At 38.6% G+C, this 24274-nt stretch overlaps 1 protein-coding gene across 9 annotated transcripts in view; it reads right to left on the minus strand.

Moving 5' to 3' along the window:
• Positions 1-1567: 1567 nt before the first annotated feature.
• Positions 1568-24274, minus strand: part of PRR16 (proline rich 16) — a 195945-nt gene continuing 173238 nt past the window's right edge. For 7 of the 9 annotated variants that reach the window (XM_047731048.1, XM_047731047.1, XM_047731049.1 and 4 more), the window contains one exon: positions 1568-2954. In XM_047731048.1, coding sequence (XP_047587004.1) covers positions 2199-2954 — 756 coding nt within the window. In that variant the 3' untranslated portion in view covers positions 1568-2198. Of the gene's footprint in view, positions 2955-12510; positions 12524-18073; positions 18158-24274 lie in introns of those variants that run through there. The other 2 variants (XM_047731051.1, XM_047731055.1) reach the window with 2 other exon arrangements.

The raw sequence follows: 24274 nt of genomic DNA on the forward strand, positions 1-24274 counted from the left end.
TTCTATCAGCTTGAATTAGCTTATTCAACCCACTTCATTGTAATTGAGTTACTTGCTCTGTGAGTGATTTGTGGTCCCTAGTAAGTTCTTACCTTGAGATCCAGACTGGCTCCCCGACATTGACAGGGGTCAACATTTCAAATGAAAAGCTAATTATTAGGTCATGGTAACTTGCTGTGAAAGGAAGAAGAGCTGAAGGGAGAAAGCTGTGTGTCTTCCAAGACTGTTTGCGATACCATATGGTCTGACACTGGCTGCACATTTAAAAGAAAGTAATTACTAAAATCTAGAAAATGATGAAAGTTTGGGTTTATTAATAAGTCTAAATGAATGCATGAAAAAATTAAGAATATATTAGCTTGGTATTAGGAAAGTCAATTCTGTGTTTACTTGGGTCAGATTTATTAAATATAGTTATTGCATAATTAATATATTTGAGATTGTGGCTTTTCTCTATTATTGGTTTTACAATCTGTAACTTTCTGAAAAAAAATGAATTTATAGTGCTTACATTATCTTCACAGCCAACACTCACAGGAACGAAATCATGCTGAGTAAATTTATAACATGACATCTTCTATTTTTTCACTCATTTAATTGCTCCTTCAAAAAGTCATTTTCCCTCTGTTATTCTGCCTAAGGTACATTACCATTTTTTAATAAGAAGTTGTTGAAAAACAGTATTCCATATTACCATCATATGGCTTGAAAAAGGCAACAAAGAAACAAGACAGCCTCCTCATAGCAACAAAAATTAAACTTTTGAGATCAAAAGCCAAATAGTCCCAAAATTATAATATCTTTTTTATTAAGCTGCTCAATAAACCAAATTTCACCAAAGAGAATTCCCTCTCCTCTTGCCAATTAATGGACAACTTTTGTTTAAGTATGCACTTGTCATCACGATTCTAGGACAGATGAACTCATCTCTAGTTCCAGAACAAAATATGCAATCTGTCCAAATCACAGTAGTTGGGAAGTGAACTTGATCCACAGGTGGGCAAGTGACATAAGCAGGCAAGTTAGCCTTAAGAGAAGGACCTTTGTAAGATGTCAGGAGGAAAAGATGTCTTCTCTTGCTTCTATAAAATAACAAAGATCCCTGGCATATTTCAATTGTGAGGGGAAACAGCGTTAAGGCTGATACTAAGAACATCCTATTCCAGAAGCATCTTTATTTTCTGCTATGATTCTCTTATAAATGGGGATTCCCTTAGGGAGGCAGAGAACTTGCTGTTGAAGGAGGCAGATCATCCCACTGCTTCAGTGTCCTGGTTTATGGTGTGACTGGGAGGGACGCGGAGTGTGAGGAGGATCTAAAGGGTTTGGCCATGTATTGGGTCATGGAGACCTTCAATATATGGCATTGGCGTACCACAAGGCATAACATGAAAATGTGGAAATACTACTTATGACCTGATAACGATATTTGATTTAGAAAATGCTGCTGGATACTCACTGTAATCTTCTCCAAACTTTTTCAGAGTAGCTACCCATTTTGATGAATATTCACACAGGATTCAATGAACCACTGCTTCATTTCCGCTCTGAGAAACGCGTGCTTTTGCCATTAGGTACTGTCATTTATTGACGTATGATATTTCCACAGACAAAAATCTTTCATTACATATATAGGGGAAACATATAATAATTATTGGATAGTATAGAAAATAAACTTTTTGGTACTGTTCTCGGCATTTCATAATGTAAAACTAGTGACAAACATCTTTAGAAAAAATAATAAAATAGTCCTTCGGTATTAAAATTTCTTCCTAAAAAGCATCTGGCCAAAGTTAGGAGGGTGACATGTTATTAGTGCATAGATGAGTTAGGCATGAATAAAATGAATCTAATTCCACCTCTGATGGTAAATCAAACCATTTGAAATCTACAGGCCACTGTTTCTCCCAGGTCAGGTGCAAGAAACAAAAAACTCAGCTTTTTCATGGTTCTGTGGTTTCTGATGTTGCAACTGTTTAAACACCGTGTACCCGGGATATAAACGACATAGTGCATACTTACCAGGTGGTTTTTATGCCACTTTGCTGAATGCAGGATTAATATATTTGGGCTTTTTATTGCTTGAGTAGAAAGTGCTCATTACTTATTATTTTATGTTTGTAGTATAGAAATTAAAAAACAAAAACAAAAACAAACAAACAAACAAAAAAACGAAAAGGTTTTGGAAATGGCATACATCACACTGTTGTAGTGGTTGATTTCCTCAAGATCGTCTTCTGTGGTTTTGGTGCAGTGGGAGGAGGCACAGTTGCAGGTCTGAGAGGGGGGAAGCTGTTACTGTGGCTTATTCCCAGCCCCCCATTTTCCAGTGGAAAAGGAGGGAGGTGGGGCGGAGGAGGGAGAGGAGGGCCTGGGTGAGGAAGCTTCCCTGGTGGGTGGACAGGTTCGCTGTGTAAATGGACCTCCCTGTTTTTTATGTTATACCGGGCATCACAGTCGGGACAATAGCCATGGTACTGCACTTTTTCATTAAACCGAACTCGTTCCCGAGGCCCTGCCTGGGGACACCTGTCTTTGTCGGGTCTGTGCGTCAGAGGCTGCACGGGAGCCTTGTCCAAGGTACTGGGGGGTAGGCAGCAGATGTCTCCATTTGGAATTTTGTTCGGTGCCCCGGGGAAGCCTCCGTTTCGCAGGAGGGTGCCATTGGTCTTCAGGGTATTGGCCACAGGCACCCCTCTCGGCGGGTCTTCACACTTGACCGGGGTCAACCGCGGGGGAGGCGGCGGAGGGTTTGGCTTTCTCAGGACGGTGAGGATCGCAGACGGGTGCGCTGGGGGTTTGATGAGGGGTGCGTTGGCCTGCACTTTGATCTTCTCGATGCTGGAGGCGGTCGTGCCACTGGAGCTACTGTTCAGGGTGTCCGTTTTGGAGCTGTCGGTCATCTCATCCTCCAACTGGAGGTCGGAGGTCAGGGTGTCAATCTGGTCAACCACCTGGTGGAAAGGACAAAGTAACTGTGTTAACAATGACCCAGAGCCAAACAGACCAGGAACAATGTCTCCCTGTTGAGCTGGAAATCTGCTCAGGGAACCTTGACTCACACTACATCCTTGACTCCATGGTTGGAAAGTGCTTCCATTCCATACATTGACAGAATGGCCTTGAGAGGCATGTGGACTGTTTGATAACCTGATGATGTCACGTACCTAGAACATAATATACAATTTACATATACCTTCTCTTTCTGGCTCTGCTGAACCCACCAAAGATAAGACCCTGATACAGAAACAGAAATGATTTTTTTAAAAACAAGAGGTAGTGGCTTTCCCTAGGCTCAGCCTGTAGAAAGCTACAGGAGAACATTAATCTCACGTGAAAAATGAGAAAAGCCAAATACTCGGCAAAACCCTAACTTTTCTTTTCTTTTTTTTTTAAGATTTTATTTATTTATTTGACAGAGATCACAAGTAGGCAGAAAGGCAGGCAGAGAGAGAGAGGAGAAAGCAGGCTCCCCGCTGAGCAGAGAGCCCGATGTGGGGCTCAATCCCACGACCCTGGGATCATGACCTGAGCGGAAGGCAGAGGTTTTAACCCACTGAGCCACCCAGACGCCCCAACTCTAACTTTTCTTGAGATGATCAGAGAACGGAGAATCACAAGGACACCCATCCAGCTGAGCTGCAAAAAGTCTCCAGGCCTCTGAGGATAGAAAGGGCATATGGACTGCTGCACCTTTGGCAAGTCATGGGGAACAGAGAGCCTCCACCAAAGTGAGGAAACAGCTAGAACTTTAATCAATAAATATGACAATTTAGAGTCCCCAGGAGCCTAGACACAATGCTGTCTGTCCTCACTCACGTCTCTGTTCCATGAGCCTCTGGTGTTGCCTGCTGAGGAGAGCAGGGCAGAGAATGGAATGTATAAATCTGGCGGAGACTCCACCCCCCCACCCTGCGCCATCCCTGGGCACATAGGCATAAAACCCCAGGGACTTCCCATATCTTCATCCTTTATAAAACACAACGTGTAAGCATTAAGGGAATGGCAACAGTCTCCTGCTTCTGAGAACGGGGAGAAGCTGCAGCTGTCTGACTTTGGGGAAAGGGGCAGAAAATTCTCTTGGCCCCAAGAACTTGCCCAGCAGATGTCTGCCATCACTTGGGGGAGGGATCCAAGTCACAGCATCTCAAGAGCTGTTGCAGACACCAGGCAGAGGCGGGGCATCCAGTGTGGCTGGCAGAACCATCAGATGGTGGTGGAGGTCTGACCCTAGTGAAGGAGAATAGATGAGAAGGAGGGACATAGAACTGAAGAGTCATGATGCTAAAGCCGCTCATGGAAGGACTTGGGCATCGCCCCTAACAGGCTTGCCTGAGGGTCTCGGTCCTGTTCGACATGGTCAGGAGGCAGCTTGCTGGAAGGAAGCACAGCCTCGGCTCAAATGCTGGATATCAGAACAGGCTCATTCACCCTCCCTCAGGCAGAGATCTTGGAGACCATGCTCAAGGTCGCCATAAAGGCACGATTACCCATATACAAAGATGGGAAGGTTACAGATCATTTTAAAATAGTTTATTTACATATAGTCCTTTCATTTCACGTTTCCATATGCAGATTTGTCTCTCCGTCTTCAGGTCTCAGTGTGTTCCACTGTGAAGCTGGCTCTTTGACACAGGGTGGCAGAATTGGGCTCAAAATGAAAACATTGTCGGCATCCAGAATAGTAGGGAGGATGGAGAGATTTTACTTCTTCCTCATGAGGGTCTTAAGGGATTGTTTCTTGCTACTGTCACACAGAGCTCAGCCTTCTAATTTTAGCTCCTATATATATACCAAACCCACTTCTCTGCATTTCTTTGGTCCTCTTTGAGCCACCATTATTTACCACAGGGTCCCCCGAAGTCACCTTGTTCCTTCTTTCAATTCTGTTGTGTCAGTGATTTTTCTAAAACAGAAATGTGCTCTTGGTGTCAACTCCCTGCTCAAAATCTTTCAATGCCTGTTCATTTCTCCTGTGATAAAGATCCATTCTTAACACCGTCTCCAAGGTCGTGTATAGTTTCCCTCAGTGTTGTGCTGGTAAATGTTTAAAACTGGTTCTTAGAGGTGTAAGGGAGTTTCGATTTGAAAAGTTTGCCAATTTCTTTGGTGTAAATTCCCACAGTGATCAATTTCAAGTTAGCGAATATGACATCACTGCATTTGAGATTGGGAAGAAATGTTCATTGACATAGCAGCAGAGATGCTTCTACAGGCCAGTAGAATCAGCAAAAATAAACTCAGGGGCACAGATAATGGTAGAATGTAGTAAAATGATTAAGAATGACTGAGAACAATTAGAAAGCCTTGTATTTAATGTAATTTATTTAATATGAGTATATATATAATATATACAAATTTAAATTTTTAAAATTCAATTAACATACAGCATATCATTGGTTTCAGAAGTAGAGTTCAGTGATTCTATATTTTGGTTTTTATTTAGCAGCAGGCTCACACAAAATTTCTGAAAATAGAACAATTGGCCCTTTTTAGCCAGACCCAGTCAGCACATTACTGTCTCTCCTCAAATAACTCTCCATCCTCAGCTCTAATAAATTTCCCTTTTCTTTTCTGTTCTCAAACCTCCTGGGTCTTCTTATAGACCCTCATAATTGTCAGTCTGCTTCCTGCCATAGGGCATTTGCACATACCAATTTTTCTTCTTGAAATGCTTTGACACCTGCTCTTTGTTGACTTAAAGCCTTAGCTCAGGAGTCCCTCATGACCTCAGCCTTCCCTGTTCTCCTGCAATTTCCCATGTGGGTCAGGTGAAATTGTTACATATTCACAGGGAACTTTATTTCTTTCACTGAAAGCATTTGCATACTTTGTGATTGTTTAGAGAGTAGGAGGAGTCCTGGAATAGTCTTTCCTCTCTAGACTCTCATTTCGGTGAGATCAGAGAACATGCTTGTTGGTACTACTGAGACATAAAGTCCTAAAGTGGTGAATGACAATTAAAAGGGGCTCAATGGATACTTGTTAAATAAATGCACTGAAGGCTACTTTTTTAGTTTAAGAGTGAACAACAACAAAAAAAACACAAACAAACAAAAAAGAATGAATGAAAACGTGTTCTTTCTCATTTGAGTTTTGAAGTTGTTACTTTGCAAAGTCACATCTGATCAGTTATTCTAGAATAAAATAGGGGGAAAGAGATTTATCCAGAAATGATCTAGTCTGATGGCACAGTCTATAGCTCTAGCCCAGACATCCCAGAAATTAAAGTGGGAGGACACGGGAAGAATGTGAGAGATGGGGGATGGTCCAGGCTCACAGGTACTGTGCACTATCTCACCTGGAGAGACTCGTTACCCTGAGCCTTATATCACATTACATATCTACTTGGAAGATGAGAAAGCTGGTCCACTCTCAAGGGAGGGAGGCTGCTGCTCAGAGACGAATCAGTATTGCCTGGGCCTCTCATGCAGTTCTATAGCTGCTGGTGGGTTTTAGTCTCCTTGTTGTTATTTCCCAAGTGCTTATTAAATGAAAAACTAAAACAGACAAAATACAGTTGACCCTTGCATGACACAAGGCTTACAGGTGCTGCTTCTACTGTGCAAAGCTATGACTCTGTTGAATCCCCAAAACTTAACCACTAACAGTGGACTGTTGACTTGGAAGCCTCATTGATAACAGAAAGAGTTGATGAACATCAATTGTGTATGTTGTATGCATTATCTACTGTACTCTTACCACAAAGTAAACTAAAGAAAAGAAAATGTTATTAAGGAAATCATAAGGAAGAGAAAGTACCTTACAGTATTGTATTTTTAGAAAGATATCTGCATATAAGTGGACCTCCAGAGTTCAAATTTGTGGACTTTATAAAGGTCAACTGCAACGTCCTTGTGGAGCAGGGAATTCAATGGAAGGACCCAGCATGAATTAGATACTCAAACCAATAACTGTAAAAGTATGCATTTTCTAGGAGCTCTGAATGACAGACCGAGATACTGTAAGAGGAGAATAAAAACAGCCCATCAAAAAGTTAGCAAAAATCATACTAAAGAATTATACACAAAACTACAACTTTTGGAAAGCTGTAATTTGGTAGAATGTTGCTAAGAAAACACCATGGAAAACCAAAAATCATTAAAAGTATAAAAATTTTACCAAACCATCATCCAATTAATGGAAGAGGATATAGTTACTTTTATTCCTGAAAATAGTCAATTTAATCAGAGCCTTTCAGTATGCCCATTTGTTTCTTTGGATGGGGACTGCACTTTTGATATTTCTTGGATACTAGTCAGGCATATAAAAATTATGAAATTTATAAAATCATTTGGGATAACCACAAAAAACAATTATTCGTAACAGACAAATAAAGACTTTATAGAAAGAAAAAAAAAGTCAGCAAAACCTCTCTGAAGGATGAGTGGCTCTTAAATGGTAGAAGAGGAGCGATTCCAAAGCCTGCTCAGGGAAGGGCCTGATAAAGTTCTTCTGACAGAAGAGAGGGCCTGAGCACGAGCCATGGGAAGGTGACTCTGGGCTGAAGGGCACCGTGAGAGGTCAGGCTGTGAGAGGGTCCCGCTAAGTGCTGATCAAGTACCACAGAGTCCTAGAGAGTTCCAGAAGGGAGAGAAGCCCTGTTCGAAGAGATGATAAATTGCTATTTTTCAGAATGGAAGCATCATCTAATGAGAGAAGCACACAGAGCTCCAAACAGGAAAATATAAATAAACACACACCCAGAATGCCATCATAAGAATACAGCACACGAAAAAGTGTAGATGCCCAAAACGTACCGAAACAGCATGTTAATGATTTTGTGTTAAAGTTACATGGGACCCAGCTGGTGCAAGGACACTCACACCCTCCTGAGTCCCCCTGAAAGCATGAAATAAATCTTTTGTATGAAAAGTACCCTCTATGCACTAAGGAAGAAAAAGGTGACGTTATCACCAGAGATAGGAATTTTAAAGCCAAGAAAACTATCGGAACAAAACTTGTTCTTTTTAAAAATACATATACTTTATTTATTTAAGAGAGAGAGATAGATAGAGATAGTGAGAGAGACCATGAGCATGGAGGAGAGGGAGAAGCAGGTTCCCAGCTGAGCAGGGAGCCTGATGCGGGGCTTGATCCCAGAACCCTAGCATGACCTAAGCCAAAGGCAGATGCCCAACTGACTGAGCCACCCAGGAGCCCTCTTGTTATTTTTTTACTCATTTACTACCTCAGCCCAAATTCTGCTTAGAATTCCTTACTAATTAAAGCTCCCAAGCCTCTGTTTTCTTTATCCTGTCAATTCCTCACTAATTTATTTTCTCTTTGTCTAAAATGTACAAAAACTGCCTGCCTTGGTCATTGACTAGGGTCTCAGTTGCATTATTGGACCTCCATGCATATATAATAAAACTTTGGTTTTTTTCTCCTGTTACTCTGCCCCATGTCAATATAATTCCTCAGCCACCTAGAAGAACCCCGGGAAAAAAGGAAGAAATGTCTCCTTCTCCTACAAAAGTAACGACAGGAGTTTTATAAGAATAAAACAAGGGGCACCAAGTGTGTATTGAGCAACAAAAATTAGGATGACAGATTTGCAAACAAGCAATATAAGTCTGAAGAAAATTTAAGAGTATGTTTCATAATGAAAGAAAGTAACTGAAAATATAATTGAATTCTTCTGTAAATGTGAGGGTGAAATCAACATTGTCACATATAAAGACTGGGAGAGTACTTTTTACATATTAGTGTTGAAGGTATAGATAAATGACAAATCAGAAAAAGGTAAAAAAAAAAAACAGAAGAAAGGACTAGCATACAAGGAGCATAGATGAGCAAAGAAATTATAAAATAATAAAAATGTGTATTGGTTACAAAACAATAATATACTAAAGACTAATTGGAGAGAAGAGAAAAACATGAAAGTTAGATACTAGGAAAAATGACATCTGATTGGGAAACAATCAGAGTTAAAACATTTTAAGGTCCACTGTATTTTTTTGTGTGTAAGAAATCAGTAGCAATGTGATATTGATTATGGCTCGTTAAGTCAAGAATGCATGTGAAAAAATTTTAGGGCCATTACTGAATTAAGAGACAAACTTAAAATTCCCAAAATAATGTGAAGTTTAAAGACTGAGTAAGAAAAATTTGGCAACTTTTAAATTTTAAAAAGGCAGAAAATAAGAAAAAACAAAACAAAAATATCATAGCAAACAGAAAAGAAACTACATAAGATAGAAAAAATAACTCCAAATATATTAGTAATCACAACAAACATAAATAGATTACAATACTTTATTCAAAAAAGGACACAGAAACATTCATATAAACAGACACAAATAAGATACAGCAGGCAAATACTCTAATGAAACCTGATGCAGCTCCATAAACACTAAGCAAAAAGGTCTACCTAAATTTTTCTTCATCGAAACAGTATTGTTACTGTACTAATTGAGGCCAAATAAAAGACTGAAACAGGGACGCCTGGGTGACTCAGTCAGTTAAGTGTCTGCCTTTGGCTCAGGGCATGATCCCAGGGTTCTGGAATTGAGTCCCACATCAGGCTCCCTGCTCAGTGGGGAGTCTGCTTGTCCTTCTGCCTGCTGCTCCCCCTGGTTGTGCTCTCTCTCTCTCTCTCTCGCTTGCATTCTCTCTCTCAAAAATCTTTAAAACAATGAAAGAAAATATATTTGGAGATTACACACACACACACACACACACACACACACAATCAGAAAAATGTTGTAAAAAAGTAACTGACACAAGCAGAATACCTAATTTCCACTCAATCTCATGAGTAATCAAGGAGGGCAAACTGAAGACAGATGCAATAGCACTTCATTCTTAAAAGTGATTCAAAACAAGACAGTCTGATAATTCCAATTGATGATGATGATGTGGATAAGTGGGGAGTATGTACATTGTTAAGGGCAATATACACCCAGTCTGTTAGAAAAGTTCTGACAATGTGCTATAAAGTGGACAGGGGACATTCGCTATGGTACAGGTATTTTAGGAAAAAAGCCTACCCTACTCTAGAGAAACTCACACAGATGTGCACAGGGTTGAAAAATCATAGGAATGTTCCTTGCAGGTTGTTTGTTATCTCATAGCAAAAAACTGGAAACCTAAATATCGGTTGGTAAGTACTTGAGTACACAAAATATAAAGTAGTTCAAAGGAAGTAACCAGAACTACATGTGTCAGTAGGGATAAATCTAAAAAACCAAAAGTTGAGTATAACAAAGTTAAAACACAACTACTCAGTTTGTCTTTATTGTTGATATATAGTAACAAGGGTAGTTTATGTTACAGAATATGGAAATAAATAATACACATCAAATTTAGGCAAGAAGGAAGGGGAGTGGATGTTGAAAGGCAGCTACCATATGGCTAGGATACTTTATTTCTTTTTAAAATTGATGCAAAGTAATTAAGAGAAGAGGTTGACATTGGTTAAGTCTGGGTTATAGTTGTTACATTAGTTTATTTATTTTCTGTCCTGTGTGAATCATTTTATAACTTGAAAATAAAATAAATATTTTACACTAGTTAAATAAAGTTAGAAAGAAAGGAATGAAGTGATTCTTGCAGCTACCATGTAGAGAACATATTGAAAGGTGCTGAAGTTTATTTACTTGGCTAGTTAGACTCTATCGCAGCCAAGTGAGAGATGAATAAATTAGCCAGACAAGGAATACACTGTGTCCTTATAATTACATTTCAATGTTTGGCTGAAACTCTTTCAAAGTACCATGTTGCAACTAAAAGAATCATAACCACAGGCAAAATGGAATTAAATGGAAAACAAAATGAAAGAAAATAGGTCTAGGGGGACAGAGTGTTTGCAGATATCTGGGGGTGAGAAGAAGCATGACATTAATCCTAAGTCTGAGAACATGCACACCTAACATTAGAAGCAAGGGAGAAATGTATCTCTCGAATATGAAACTGAGCCATCTGTCTAATTGTGGCTGCTCATGTCTAGAGGGGAATCTGCTCATGGAATGCAAGCAAAGAGAGATCTAAAGAAAGGACAAGAACAGGTTATGTGTTCGATGATCTTCAGAGGTTTTTGTTAGGATCACATACAAGGGAGCTGCGGATCAACTGTAAAATAGTTAAGAATAATAATTGTGATTTAGGAATCACACGAGCTCCAGGTTTTCATACCTGGGGAATATCCTTAAATCTTTTCATAAAAGAGAGGCAGATTTGGCAGAAATGACATGGTTTTATGATCTAAGCTGTTTGTGGAAATCCAAAATTCATTTATATTAATTCTATAAATATTAAACTATAAAGAACAAAAACAGAGACAATGTAGGGTTATCATTAGAGTGAAAGTCAGGTCAAACAGACTGACCTAGAATTAAAAAAATAATAATAAATAAGAGCTCTTTGTCCTATGTTCTCATGTGGCAATGTCTATTTTATTATTACAATCGCCTTAATATGTTGAAATTATCTACTTATATGTGTTCCCCTCAGACCAAGAGCATGGATTTCCACCTTAGTTTCCCGGAAGGAAACAGTGATTGCAAGAGTACATGCTCTAATAGGCTGAGAGAGCCAAGTGGACAAAAGTAGACTTCGAGAGAAAAGATGTATCTCAACCTCACTTCCATCCCTCCCCAGCTTTTCCAACTCGGGTCTGATTTTCTTTTTCTTTTTTTTTTTTTTTTTAAGATTTTATTTATTTATTTGTCAGAGAGAGTGAGCACAGGCAGACAGAGTGGTGGCAGAGGCAGAGGGAGAAGCAGGCTCCCCGCTGAGCAAGGAGCCCAGTGTGGGACTCGATCCCAAGATGCTGGGACCATGACCTGAGCCGAAGGCAGCCGCTCAGCCAACTGAGACACCCAGGCGTCCCTCGGGTCTGATTTTCAAAGTGTTCACACTCACCAATTCCAGGTGGTGCAGAAAGGCATAAAGGAATGGATGAAGCAGAGAAAGGGCAGGTGGAAATAAGGCATGAGTGACACCTGGTAAGCTCTCCCCCTATGTTCTTGACTTTTTGAGCCTAGCTCCACAGCTTGGGGTAGAGAACATTTAGGACACTCTCCAAAACAGGGAAGCCAGTTTAAGTCCATATTTATCTTCCATTATTTGTCTATGTCAACAGCTGTACATGTATTTAGAACGTTCCTAAACCCTGCTGATCTTGTTTAAATAAAAACCACACAATATATATAGTTCAATTGCCTTAAAAACAAAGAAAACCCTCTCTCCACTTGAGGGAATCTTCCTCTAGAGTCTCCTCAGTAATAATTTGCAACTATAAGAATGGCAGCTTCAAACATAGTGGAAGGAAAGAAAGAATTTAGCCCTGACTTACATCTGTATAAAAAAGTTTGTGAAATCTTCTAAGGTCTTTAATATTGATTTATCAGAGCCACCACCTTTTCAATATGTGGCATCAACTATAAAGATCTACGAAGAGAAATGAATGGGAGCCATAGGAATTTTTCCCAAGAGAGAGAGCTGAGAACACCCCCTCCTCGCAGCTCCCAGACTATGGTCAGTGGCTGAGCCCAAGTGTGGGCAGACCCGAGAGCTCTGGCTAGCAGTGGCACAGTATACAAGACAGCAACCGGCAGACTCAGCCAGATCCTCCCTGAAAGACATGAAACAGAGAGGAATGGAGTCACCGGTGGGGCTCTTCCAGCATGAGGACAAGTGGCCAATATCCTTGGTCTTCTGTTCATAACTCACATACTTCATATCTATTTTGGATATTATACCAATTTTTGAAGGCCTAATTTATACTCATCTATGTACCTATTACCTATGCTACCGACCTATTGGTAGCATTAAAGTAAGTAGTTCATCATAGATCATACAACTTTGTGTCCCATTGCTAGATTACAGGGTTTGTTATACACTGCCTCTGAATGGCTCTGCACAAATAATTCTTGTAATCATTTTGTGAATGTGCTTGTGTTAAAAAAATAATAATATGTGGAAACACTGAGATCATTCCACAAATTTGGTTAACTCTGCTTTGGAACTTGCTTATCTTGAAAAAAAAAATCTGTAAGAGCTTTAAAAAAAATTCCCAGGATTTACTCAGGCTTCTCTTGATATTTGAAAACACCCAAAGACCAGTATGGAAGAGTTGCTCAGGGGGTAAACACTAAATGTTTGCTTCCCAAGAGATGACTAGAATAGTCTTGGGTTCCTGAAGCTGTCTCTGTATTTCTACAGCAACTGTTCATCCTTAACATTATTTCTTACAGACCTAGCCAACTGGCTGCTGCTATAGTTCCATGATATCCCAAACACCATACTAATGTTTTTGTATTAGCTCATGCTTCTGTATTCTCCTTGTCCTTGGTGTATCTGAGAGAGTACCATGCTGGCTCTGGAATATTCTAGGGTAGATAAGGCAGTACCTTGAAGCTGTCAGAGACTCAAGCTCTGCCTAACTTTCTGCTCTGCTGTGCCAAGTGTGTGACTTACATTTCATGTCCAACTTCAGAGCTGGACTTCTAGCCATCACATAAGCATTTCAAGGGGAAGAACAGAAAAGGTGAGCAAAGGCATATAACTACGGCTGTTTAAAGAGATGTTTCAGGAGTGATGCATTTGATTTGCTTACATTTCACCAGCCAAAATTAAGTTTCCTAGAGGCAAGGAGGCTGGGGAATGGAGGCTTTTATATGGGGCTCAATGCACCTAGTGAATAGCAATGATTCTATAGAACAAAAAGGGAGGAAGGATATTTCAAGTCAAATAGTAACCTCTGAAACACACACACACACCACAGAAACAAACAAACAAAAAATCATATGCATCTAACTATTCTTGTTAGGAAGTACATGGGAACGATAAACTTCCTTATAAATGTTTAATTTTTTGAAACTTTTTAAAGTACCAGGGTTGAGTTCATGACCAATCGTGTCATGAGACAAAACCAAAAGTGGGAAGTTTAACTTACTGAGACACCCAGGCATTACTTTTGAAACTTTTACAGACAGCACACAGTATATTTTGAGGAAGTATTGTGTTGTTTGCTTTTGTCATATACATAAAGGAGGCAATGGATACTCTGTTCTCTGGATGCAACCAAGATTAAAAAGAAAAACAAACAACATCATCATTCATATCAAGCCTCATCAACAGAATAGCAAGATAAAGCTATAATGTAATCTGTCTTGTTTTCTGTGTATTCAACTGGGTTTGACAAATATCTCTTGTGCAAATACTATTCATCTGTTATTACAGGAGACAGTGAGAATTACAAAAAAATGTTTCTAGCTTAATAGGGACTGATCACACGTACTTAGTGTCTTCCTCTCCAAATCATAGTTAAATGACAGTAAAGGGGAATGACAGTAATAAATTCAGAAATTTTTCTCAAAGTGGGGCATACATGGATCAGAGATTTTTATAAATACTGGGATGAATTAATAAAAAGGTGGAAAAAGCACTGATGGAATCCCAGAAGGATTTCAAACTTGAAAGTGGGATACAGAGAGGGTGGGAGTGAGAATCAATGCAAAAATTAGAGTGTGAAGTTGGTGAGTGACTGTAATTCACAGTGGAAAACACTGTGTCAAATAGCCTCATGTTCTTTGAAGGGCAGCAAGATTAACAGCAGGGCAGAAAAAGTGAGATTTTACCTATAAGGAAATTGAACATCTGAGATTTTAGCTATAAGGAAACTGAACAATGTTTCTGGATAAATAGAAGGCTGAGTCAATCGTGAAGATGAAGCTGCCATTATTGGTGAACCAAAGAGAACTTTGCAATAAATCTAATTAGTGTATTACAGAGGGTTGAGAATGTCTTGCAGTTATAAAATAAGACCATACAGTTATTTTCTTTAAAAAGTAGAGGATGTCAGAGAAATATTTGGAATATAAAGCATAAGTACTAAATTAAAAGAAAAATAATAGGAAGGCTGGAAGATACAATCTAAGAAAGATTCCCAACCATAAAGCAAGATTTTCTCTTAAAGGAAAATACAAAAGAAAAGTTAGGACACAGAGAGCAAGAAGATCAGCCCTGGACCTCCAACTGATTGAAGAGTTCCAGAACAATGGGGGGGAAATGTAGGATGGCAATGTTCAAAGAAACAATAAAAGAAAAAATTTCATAGTTGATAATACAAAGGGAGCTTCAGATGGAAAACACCATCTGAGGGCTAATCAGGGAAAAACAAAGTCAATCACCCACCAGATAAACCCAGGACACCCGGAAAGAAGTGAAAATCAAATAAACATCACAGTTTCTCTAGGACAAATGGATAACCAAAAACATTTTTACCAGTAACTTCAATGGTTCTGGCTAAAGTGATTTCAATCCCATTTCTACACTTGGCTAAATTACCATCTCAATGTAAGGGAAAATTGAAATATTTTTGGATATTGGGGACAAGGACAGTGTATATATCCCTTGTATCTGTTCTTTAAAAGTGAAGGACATACTGTAACACAGTAAAATGGGATCCCAGACAGGAAGAATTAGAGCCAAGAAACATTGTAATACAGAAGAGTGAAAGCAAATAAAAGAACTTATGAATAACACCCATACCACAGACCTAAAAAGCAATTATTCTTTTTTTTTTTAAGACTTATTCATTTATTTATTTATTTTAGGGTGCTGAGTGGCAGAGGGAGGGAGAGGGAGAATAAGCAGACTCTGTGTTGAGCATCGAGCCTGGCCTGGAGGTGGATCCACAATCCTGAAATCATGACCTGAGCCAAAACCAAGAGTCCAAGGCTTAACAGACTGCACCACCCTGGGGTCCCTAAAAAGCAATTACTTTAAAGTAACACAGGGAATCAGAAAGCTCCAAGAAAAAAATAATAATGAGTTCCATTCAACAGGTCATATAACTGGAAATTTGTAACACAGCACTAAAACGGGAAGAAATAAACTGTTGACAGTGTGGTTGATAACAATGGTGTGCGAGATGAGAATTCATTCCTATCTTCAATTGAATTCATTTCTGGGAGGTTCAAGTTTAGAGACACACGTTTAAATTCATTTCTTTATGAGTTCATTAACATTGTTTCATTCTATTTTTACTATTGAGATACTGATTATTGGTGGATCTCTTCAACATATGGAAAAAAACAAAAGATTAATTCATCTTCCATAAAGATGAGTCAAATGACGTGAGCTGAAGTTTTAAAAAAAGTGTTGGAGATATTACTTAGATAGTTGACTAATCAGAAAATAAAGACAAGAAGGGGCATCTGGGTGGGTCAGTTGGTTAAGCACCCCACTCTTGATTTTGCATCAGGTCATGATCTCACGGTCTTGAGATTGAGCCCCACATCAAAGTCCATGCTCAGTGCTGAGTCTACTTGATACTCTCTTTTTTCTTCTCCTCTGCCCCTTCCCTGCTTGCACACATGTGCCTTCTCTCTCCCACTCAAATAAATAAATAAGATCTTAAAAAAAAAGAAAATAAAGATGAGTAGCTAAAAGGGGTTGTGTCTTGAGAAAGGACTAGACACTGGATAGAGATGATAAAGAAGGAAGGGCCACCGAGGGCTCAGCTGGTGAAGCGCCTGACATCTCAGCTCAGGTCTTAAGCTCAGGGTCTGAGTTCAAGCCTGGAGCTGGGCTCTGTGCTGGGTATGGAAGCTAGTTTAAAAAGAAAAAAAAAAAGGATAGAAGAATGAGAATCATACTGGTATGTCCTTATAAAGAATGTGATTTGGAGATGGGAACAAAAGTGTGTATAACTAGCTTGATGGTTAAAATGATACCCAAGAAAATCAGAGATAAAGGATGAGCTGGACCTTATTTACTCCCATGTAGGCTAATAATTATGGTACATTGTGTGTGTGTGGTGGTAAAAGGATCTGCAAGTCCAGGAAAACAGGAGTGATCTCTTTCCAAGCAGGTCAGTGGTAGCATTGGTCAGAGATCGTTTCAAGCCAGGTGACACCTGAGAGAAGTCTTGAAAGGTAAAATAAAATTAGAAGGAAAAGTCATTTCTTGGTGGAGGCACGAAGGTATGAAACACTTTTTTTTTTTAAATGTGTTTGTAAAGAATAAAGTAGGAATGGACGAGCAGGCGGCTCAGTTCGTTAAGCATCTGCCTTCGGTTCAGGTCATGATCCCAGGGTCCTGAGATTGAGCCCCAGAATGGGTGGCCCACTCCCTGCTCAGCCCTCTGTCTAATGCTCCCTCTGCTTGTGTGCACTCTCTCTCTGACAAGTAAATAAATAAAATCTTTTTTTTAAAAAAAAAGAATAAAGTAGGAAATGACAAGTGAATAGGACAGAACGCTGAAAATAGATAAAGACCAGGTTCTGGGTAGGGGGGGTGCCCAGTAGGCCATGTTAAGAAGTTTAGATGTTGTAAATTGCAATTTTTAAACATGAGTCGTCAGAAGGGTGAGATTTAAGGCACCACCAAAAAAGTGCATGAAGTTAGTGCTTTGACAGAGAGGTGCAGATGGGACACTCATGTTATACTAGGGTCATTTCCTTTAAGTCATAGTTTACTTTATAGTCATAGTACTGATAGTATACAGATAGCCTCGGTCCAGCTATAAAATATAATTCCAGATACGATTTGTCCAAAATGTTAATGGGCCCTGGCAGCTTTGGAAAATCACACAAGTTTCAACAGGTTATGTTACTTGAAGCACAAAACAATCCAAAATTTTTAACTCCACACTTTGCAAAATCAAGACATTTAAATTTTTTTTTTTAAACTTATAACATGAAACTACCTGGTTTCATTGAAATCAATTCCACATAGAATCATGAGCATTTCTGAGATGCTCCTGAAGGAAGTAGAAATTCCTGAAATTATTATACCGACATACTTTGTTTTATTATTGTGATCTGCTTTATTGCAGAGTCTAGATGCCATTAGGAGGGAAACAGCGTGAGAACTAGCATTAGAAGTGGAGCCTGAGGGGCGCCTGGGTGGCTCAGTGGGTTAAGCCGCTGCCTTTGGCTCAGGTCATGATCTCAGGGTCTATGGGGCTCTCTGCTCAGCGGGGAGCCTGCTTCCCTCTCTGTCTCTGTCTCTCGCTCTGCCTGCCTCTCTGTCTACTTGTGATCTCTCTGTGTCAAATAAATAAATAAAATCTTAAAAAAAAAAAAAAGAAGTGGAGCCTGAATGTGGGACTGAATGTTACCATCTCGTGATAAAACTTGGATGGATGAGGCATTGTTTCTCAGGGATGAGCAGAGAAAGTGGTTCCTTGAGACGGAATCTGCTCCTGGGAAAGACGGCGTGAAGATTGTTGAAATGACAACAAATGAGTTAGAACATGACACACACTTAGTTGATAGGGCAACGGCAGGGTCTGAGAGGATTGTGTCCAGTTTGGAAAGAAGTCCTGGTGTGGGGAAAAGGCTATCAAACAGCATCACGTGCTACAGAAGAAGAATTTCTGAAAGGAAGAGGCAATCAGTGTGGCAAACGTCATTGCTGTCTTATGTTAAGGAACTGCCACAGTCGCCCCAGCTTTCAAGAGTCACCACCCTGATCGGTCAGCAGCCATCCCCATGGAGGCAGGACCCTCCAACAGCAAAAAGATGATGAGTCACTGAAAGCATTTTTTAGCAGTAAAATATCTTTAAATTAAGGTATATGTACATTGTTTTTTTAAAGACTTCATGCTATTGAACATTTCAGAGACTATAGTAGAGTGTCAACATAACTTTTATAAGCACTAGGAAACCAAAAAATTCATTTCACTCACTTTTTGGGACATTTGCCTTATTACTGTGGTCGGGAAAGGAAACCACAATATCTTTGAGTTATACACAGTTTCTAACGGTCACACGCCATCTAAATGCTTATTCTTTAGAATGAATGTAAAACAATTATGAACAAAGGGAGAAAGTACCATTAAAGCACAGGTTAGCTTCCTATAATTAAAATGTACTACGTGGGCTCTAAGTCCCACATTGACGTGTCTATCAGTTTTTCACTCATCTATCAGGTGAGGTGTTTACAACTTTTCTTTCCCCTGTCGCAAACATTACCCACAGATTATAATGCCTGAAATGCCTCTGCTCACTTTAATTTCTGCTTTTATAAAGTATCTTGGTATTTTAACAGGCAACATGCTTCTACTGAGGCTGCTTGTAAAGTGTGGAAAAGGAAACATTCCTCATCATAATTGCTTTAGTGGCTTAATAGTTGTAAAAGACTCATCTATACACTTTCTGAGTACACACTTAGATATGATTCCATTACGTTAATAATATTCGGGGGTGGGCATAGCTCATGATAATGGAAATGCAACTTTAACACCAGCTTACAGCTCTCAATCCCTCTCTCTTTTTGTATTTGTAAAAGTGTAAATGAAATAAACCTCTGGTTGTGTATTATATTCCCTACTGATGTTAAAGCAGCTCAATAAAATATATATATATATATATATATTCTGTCAGCAACATGAGTCAGGTTGTACAAACAAAACCCTGCCCGAGTCCATTCATTCTTCCATTTAATCTATTCTCCGCATTGCGTTCAGACAGAGCTTTTGAAAAATATGTATATATTTGTTACATGTATTTACATGACATAAATGATTAAGCCTTAATGGTTCTTAAGATCGAGGTCAGATAATTTACAAGACCGTAATATCCCTCAGATCTGGGTCCTGTTTTCCACACCTTCAGGCTCCTATGTCACTTTCCTCACTCTGTGCTCTTTTTATTTCTTCCAGTGCTTCGAAGAAGCTAAGCTCCTATCTCTGGGTCTTTTTAAATTTTTTTAGAGACAGAGATGCAGGGGTGGGAAGGGGCAGAGGGAGACAGAGAGAAAGAATCTCAAGCAGGTTCCATGCCCAGCATGGAGCCTCACGAGGGCTCGATGTTAGAACCCTGAGATCATGACCTGAGCTGAAACAAAGAGTTGGATGCTACCCAGGCGCCCCTCTCTGGGTCTTTGTAGAAGTCATTCATAGATAATCCATAAATCTACATAGAAGTCTACCTAGACATGGTCATTCCTGTTTCCCCCCATAACACAAACACACACACATATACACACGCTCTGTTTCACACACAGTGCCTATCCTTCAAACATGAGTCTCCATATCTCCTCTTCCAGGAATTCTTCCAGTATGTTCTCATGGTCCCTACCACAACCCAAGAGCACCTCCATGTATGTGTCACAGCATGTATCACACTAATATAGTGACTGAATGCTATCAGCCCTTTCATGTCTGTCTCCTTGGTGAGACTTTAAGCTCCGAGAGGGCAGGCTAACCTGTGTCTTTGTCTGGGACTGACATATATGTTGAATTAAAAAATAATAAACATTTAAAAAATCAAATGAAAAATATTGTAACAAAACATTTTTAAGTTAGTTACCTATTGCTTATAGTTTGGTGCTTGTTTATAAACTTTGGGGTGATGAATTTTGGTTGTAAATAAACTATATTCATGAGATTCCTAATTTCCCTTTCTCTAATATATACATTATTATATTAAATATATTTAATAATAATAGAATAACATATGTAACACATATTACATATTCATATAATATATATGCACAACATATATAAGCATGGTTTAAAAATATGATACTTTCAGACATAGCTCTCATGAAAAGAAGGCACCACAATGATACGTTAAAATAAACTCGTAAGATTTCTAAAGCATTTCATTTATCAAGACCTCTTAAGAAATACTGACATATACATTAAAGTGGCATTTTGACATGTGTTTACTTTGTACATCTCAGATACCGAGCTAAATGTTTGGTAAATAACATAAAGGAAGAAGAATTCAGTGAATTAGATTATTTTTTATCTAAATTACCTTAGAATCCATGTAGAATATAAAATTACTTGTCAAAAACATCAGAAAAAACCTCTGTTACTCCTTTCCATGATATCTCAAGAATATACTTACACTATAGAAATAAGAGCATGTATCACTCAAAATAATAGTATTAGAAATATTGATATTGATAATACTATTTGATTTGAAGGTAGGATATTTGGATATAATTTTAATGTGGACTCTCACCAGTTATACAACGGTGAAACCAAGTCTTTTCTTTCTGGCATTAGTTCTCAACTTTGTCAATTAAAAAAAAAGAAGAAGAAAGAGAGAGGGGTGGAGACAGAGAAACTGTCTGTGGCATCTGTGATACGTGCTACAACACAGGTATGGATAAAATATTTTGACAGCAGATAGGAAAGAACAATTAATTCCACCATGGAGGGAGGGAGAAACAATGTCAGGGAAGGTCTTGGTGGTAGGAAGCATTTAAAATGGACCTTGAAGGACAAGGTAAAAAAAAAAAAAAGTGGAAGAGCATTTAAAGCACAATAAAATGCAATTTAAAGGAAGGAGGGATGGTTTGAAAAATAAATAGAGATTTCCAAGAACAGAACGTCATCCAATTTTCCCCTCTCTCTCTTTCTTCTTCTTCTGGGAAACAGCATGGAATTTCCTCAGAGAGTTGAAAATAGAGCTACGCTATGACCCAGCAATTGCACTACTGGGTATTTACCCTAAAGATACAAACGTAGTGATCCGAAAGGGCACGTGCACCCGAATGTTTATAGCAGCAATGTCCACAATAGCCAAACTATGGAAAGAACCTAGATGTCCATCAACAGATGAATGGATAAAGAAGATGTGGTGTATATAAACACAATGGAATACTATGCAGCCATCAAAACACCCCAAATCTTGCCATTTGCAATGATGTGGATGGAGCTAGAGGGTGTTATGATAAACGAAATAAGTCAATCAGAGAAAGACAATTATCATATGATCTCTCTGATATGAAGAATTTGAAAGGCAGGGTGGGGGGGTCATTGGGGAAAGGGAAGGAAAAATGAAACAAGATGAGATCAGGAGGGAGACAAACCATAAGAGACTCTTGATCTTGGGAAACAAACTGAGGGTTGCTGTGGGGTGGAGGGGTAGGGATAGAGTGACTGGGTGATGGACATTGGGTTGGGTATGTGCTATGGTGAGTGCTGTGAATTGTGTAAGACTGATGATTCACAGACCCCATGCCCCTGAAGCAAAAAATACATCATATGTTAATTAAAAAAAACAACAAAAGAAAGAAAGTCATCTAATATAGCAGACTACAAGGGGTATATGGAATGGATGAGAGTGTGTGTGTGTGTGTGTGTGTGTGTCTGTGTCTGTGACATTGTGCTCCCTGGGGGTCCATGAAGTGGCAGATTAAGAAGGGAGAACATGGGTAAAGACAGAAAAGGAAAAAGAAAAAGGTGAAGAAGTGCTAGAATGCTTAACCATCTTCACTACCATGTTAAATACTGTGAGTTTGACTTGTATCTGAAAAAAAAAATTGGCAAGGTTTGAACAGAAAAGTGATGTGAGCATCTATGATTTTATGGAGCCTTGAGGAAGTAGAAAGATGCTGCCATAAAGCAAGTCATTAAAAAAGATGATTCTTGTCCTAAGCAAACTTAGGGATAATTACAGAAAATGATGCAAATGGGAAGGTTATATTACATTATTTTTGCATTAGTGAAAACATGTGAAAATCTCTACAGCTCATCTTTAGAATATCTTTCCCAACTTGAAAATAGCCAGTCTAACTCAATTAGGATGAGAGCATGCTTAGCACAAACGTGCGGAGGGACATTATCCTTGGTTTAATAAAGGCATGCAAGCATTATGATATCTCCCTCTGTGCCTGAGTTCCAAAAATCTTAACAGAGTAAGGTGAGTTGTATTTTACAATATAATACCTGGATGTCTGATTTAATAAATCAGAATACACGAAATGAAAGAGAAAGGCAGAATTTAAAATTTGGGATTCTTTTCGAATTGGCTTGCCAAGCATCTGTCTTTATTGTCACAGGGCCCCAAAGATATTTTAGAAAAATAAATTACACATAATTTGAAAAACAATGAAGATTTTCACCAAGGAGAGACAGCAGCCTCTTAAATGCGCTAGGTCATTGAAAATTGATCTTTCATGGCTCTCACTCTGTTGAAAATTCCCTGAAAGACTTCAGCATGTTTTTTTTTTCTTTATGAGAACAGAGATTTCAGAACATTTGTAGCTAAAGTTATTCCTATGGGTTAGTTCTAACAAAACTGTTGGCAAAGGTACTATAAATATACAAGTTCTACATATGGTATTTGGATAAGCAAAATGTAGAATATTTTTCTAGCACTTTTAAAATGTTAAGGCACTGAGCACAGGAAAACTGTAAATCTTTTCTCACCTGTGAATTTGCATTATTGACTACTCTTCACTTAATAAAATATGAAACATTGCCTTTTCCGCAGTTTCAAATATTACATATTTTACTTATAGTCGGGGTAAGATTTCTGCATGCTATGCATATCATTATAATATATAATATATAGTATATACTCATTTGAAACTTTGTAATTATTCAGTTAAAATTTGGAAACCATAAAAACTTGTTTATCTTCACAATAATCTTACTGATTGAAAAAAAAAAAAGCAAAGCCCTCTAGCGGTGAAAATTACACACAGTTCCATGACAAGTCATCAAATTCTCTATTTCTATTTAAAAAAATATTTAATTAACATATTTGTTACATTGTTAGTATAAAACCCACTTTTTTTCAAAGTAAGACTTTTTCTTTTTCCGAGGTCTAACTGAATCAAAAGGTGGAACAACTGTGCCATTTAAGTTAATTTCTTTCTTTTTTAAAAATTTTATTTATTTATTTAAGATTTTATTTATTTATTTGACAGACAGAGAGGCAGGCAGAGAGAGAGAGGAGGAAGCAAGCTCCATGCTGAGCAGAGAGCCTGATGCGGGGCTTGATCCCAGGACTCTGAGATCATGACCTGGGCTGAAGGCAGAGGCTTTAACGCACCGAGCCACCCAGATGCCCCCATTTAAGTTCATTTCATTAAGAAAGGGATTTTTAAAAATATTCTAAATAATATGAAAATTATGAGTGTATAAACCACATGTTCTGAAATGTCAAGATCTAATATGTGGAGGATGATGTGTGTGGATTTTAGAATATATGATTAATATATGATTTTCATATATGTGAACCAATACTTAGGGAATGATGACTAAATCTTTTAGGTAACTTGTAATATCTAGCCATTCAACTTTTTTTTTCAGAAGACGGGTTAAACATTAACAGAACTATACAAGGAATGTTCGTGAAGTAACAGCATGTTCAAGCATACCACAAAGCAGGCATGTATATATACTATAATAAAGAGGGAAATATGGTGAATAGCTGCAGATACCACCATATGAAGGGGACAGGCAAAGAAGGCCTTGTCTTGGTCTTTTCTTTCTTCCTTTTTTTTTTTTTAAGATTTTATTTATTTGAGAGAGAGACAGCATGAGCTGGGTTGGGGGGAGGAGGGAAGGAAG

Source organism: Lutra lutra, chromosome 5 (assembly GCF_902655055.1).
Source record: "Lutra lutra chromosome 5, mLutLut1.2, whole genome shotgun sequence".
Lineage (NCBI taxonomy): Eukaryota > Metazoa > Chordata > Mammalia > Carnivora > Mustelidae > Lutra > Lutra lutra.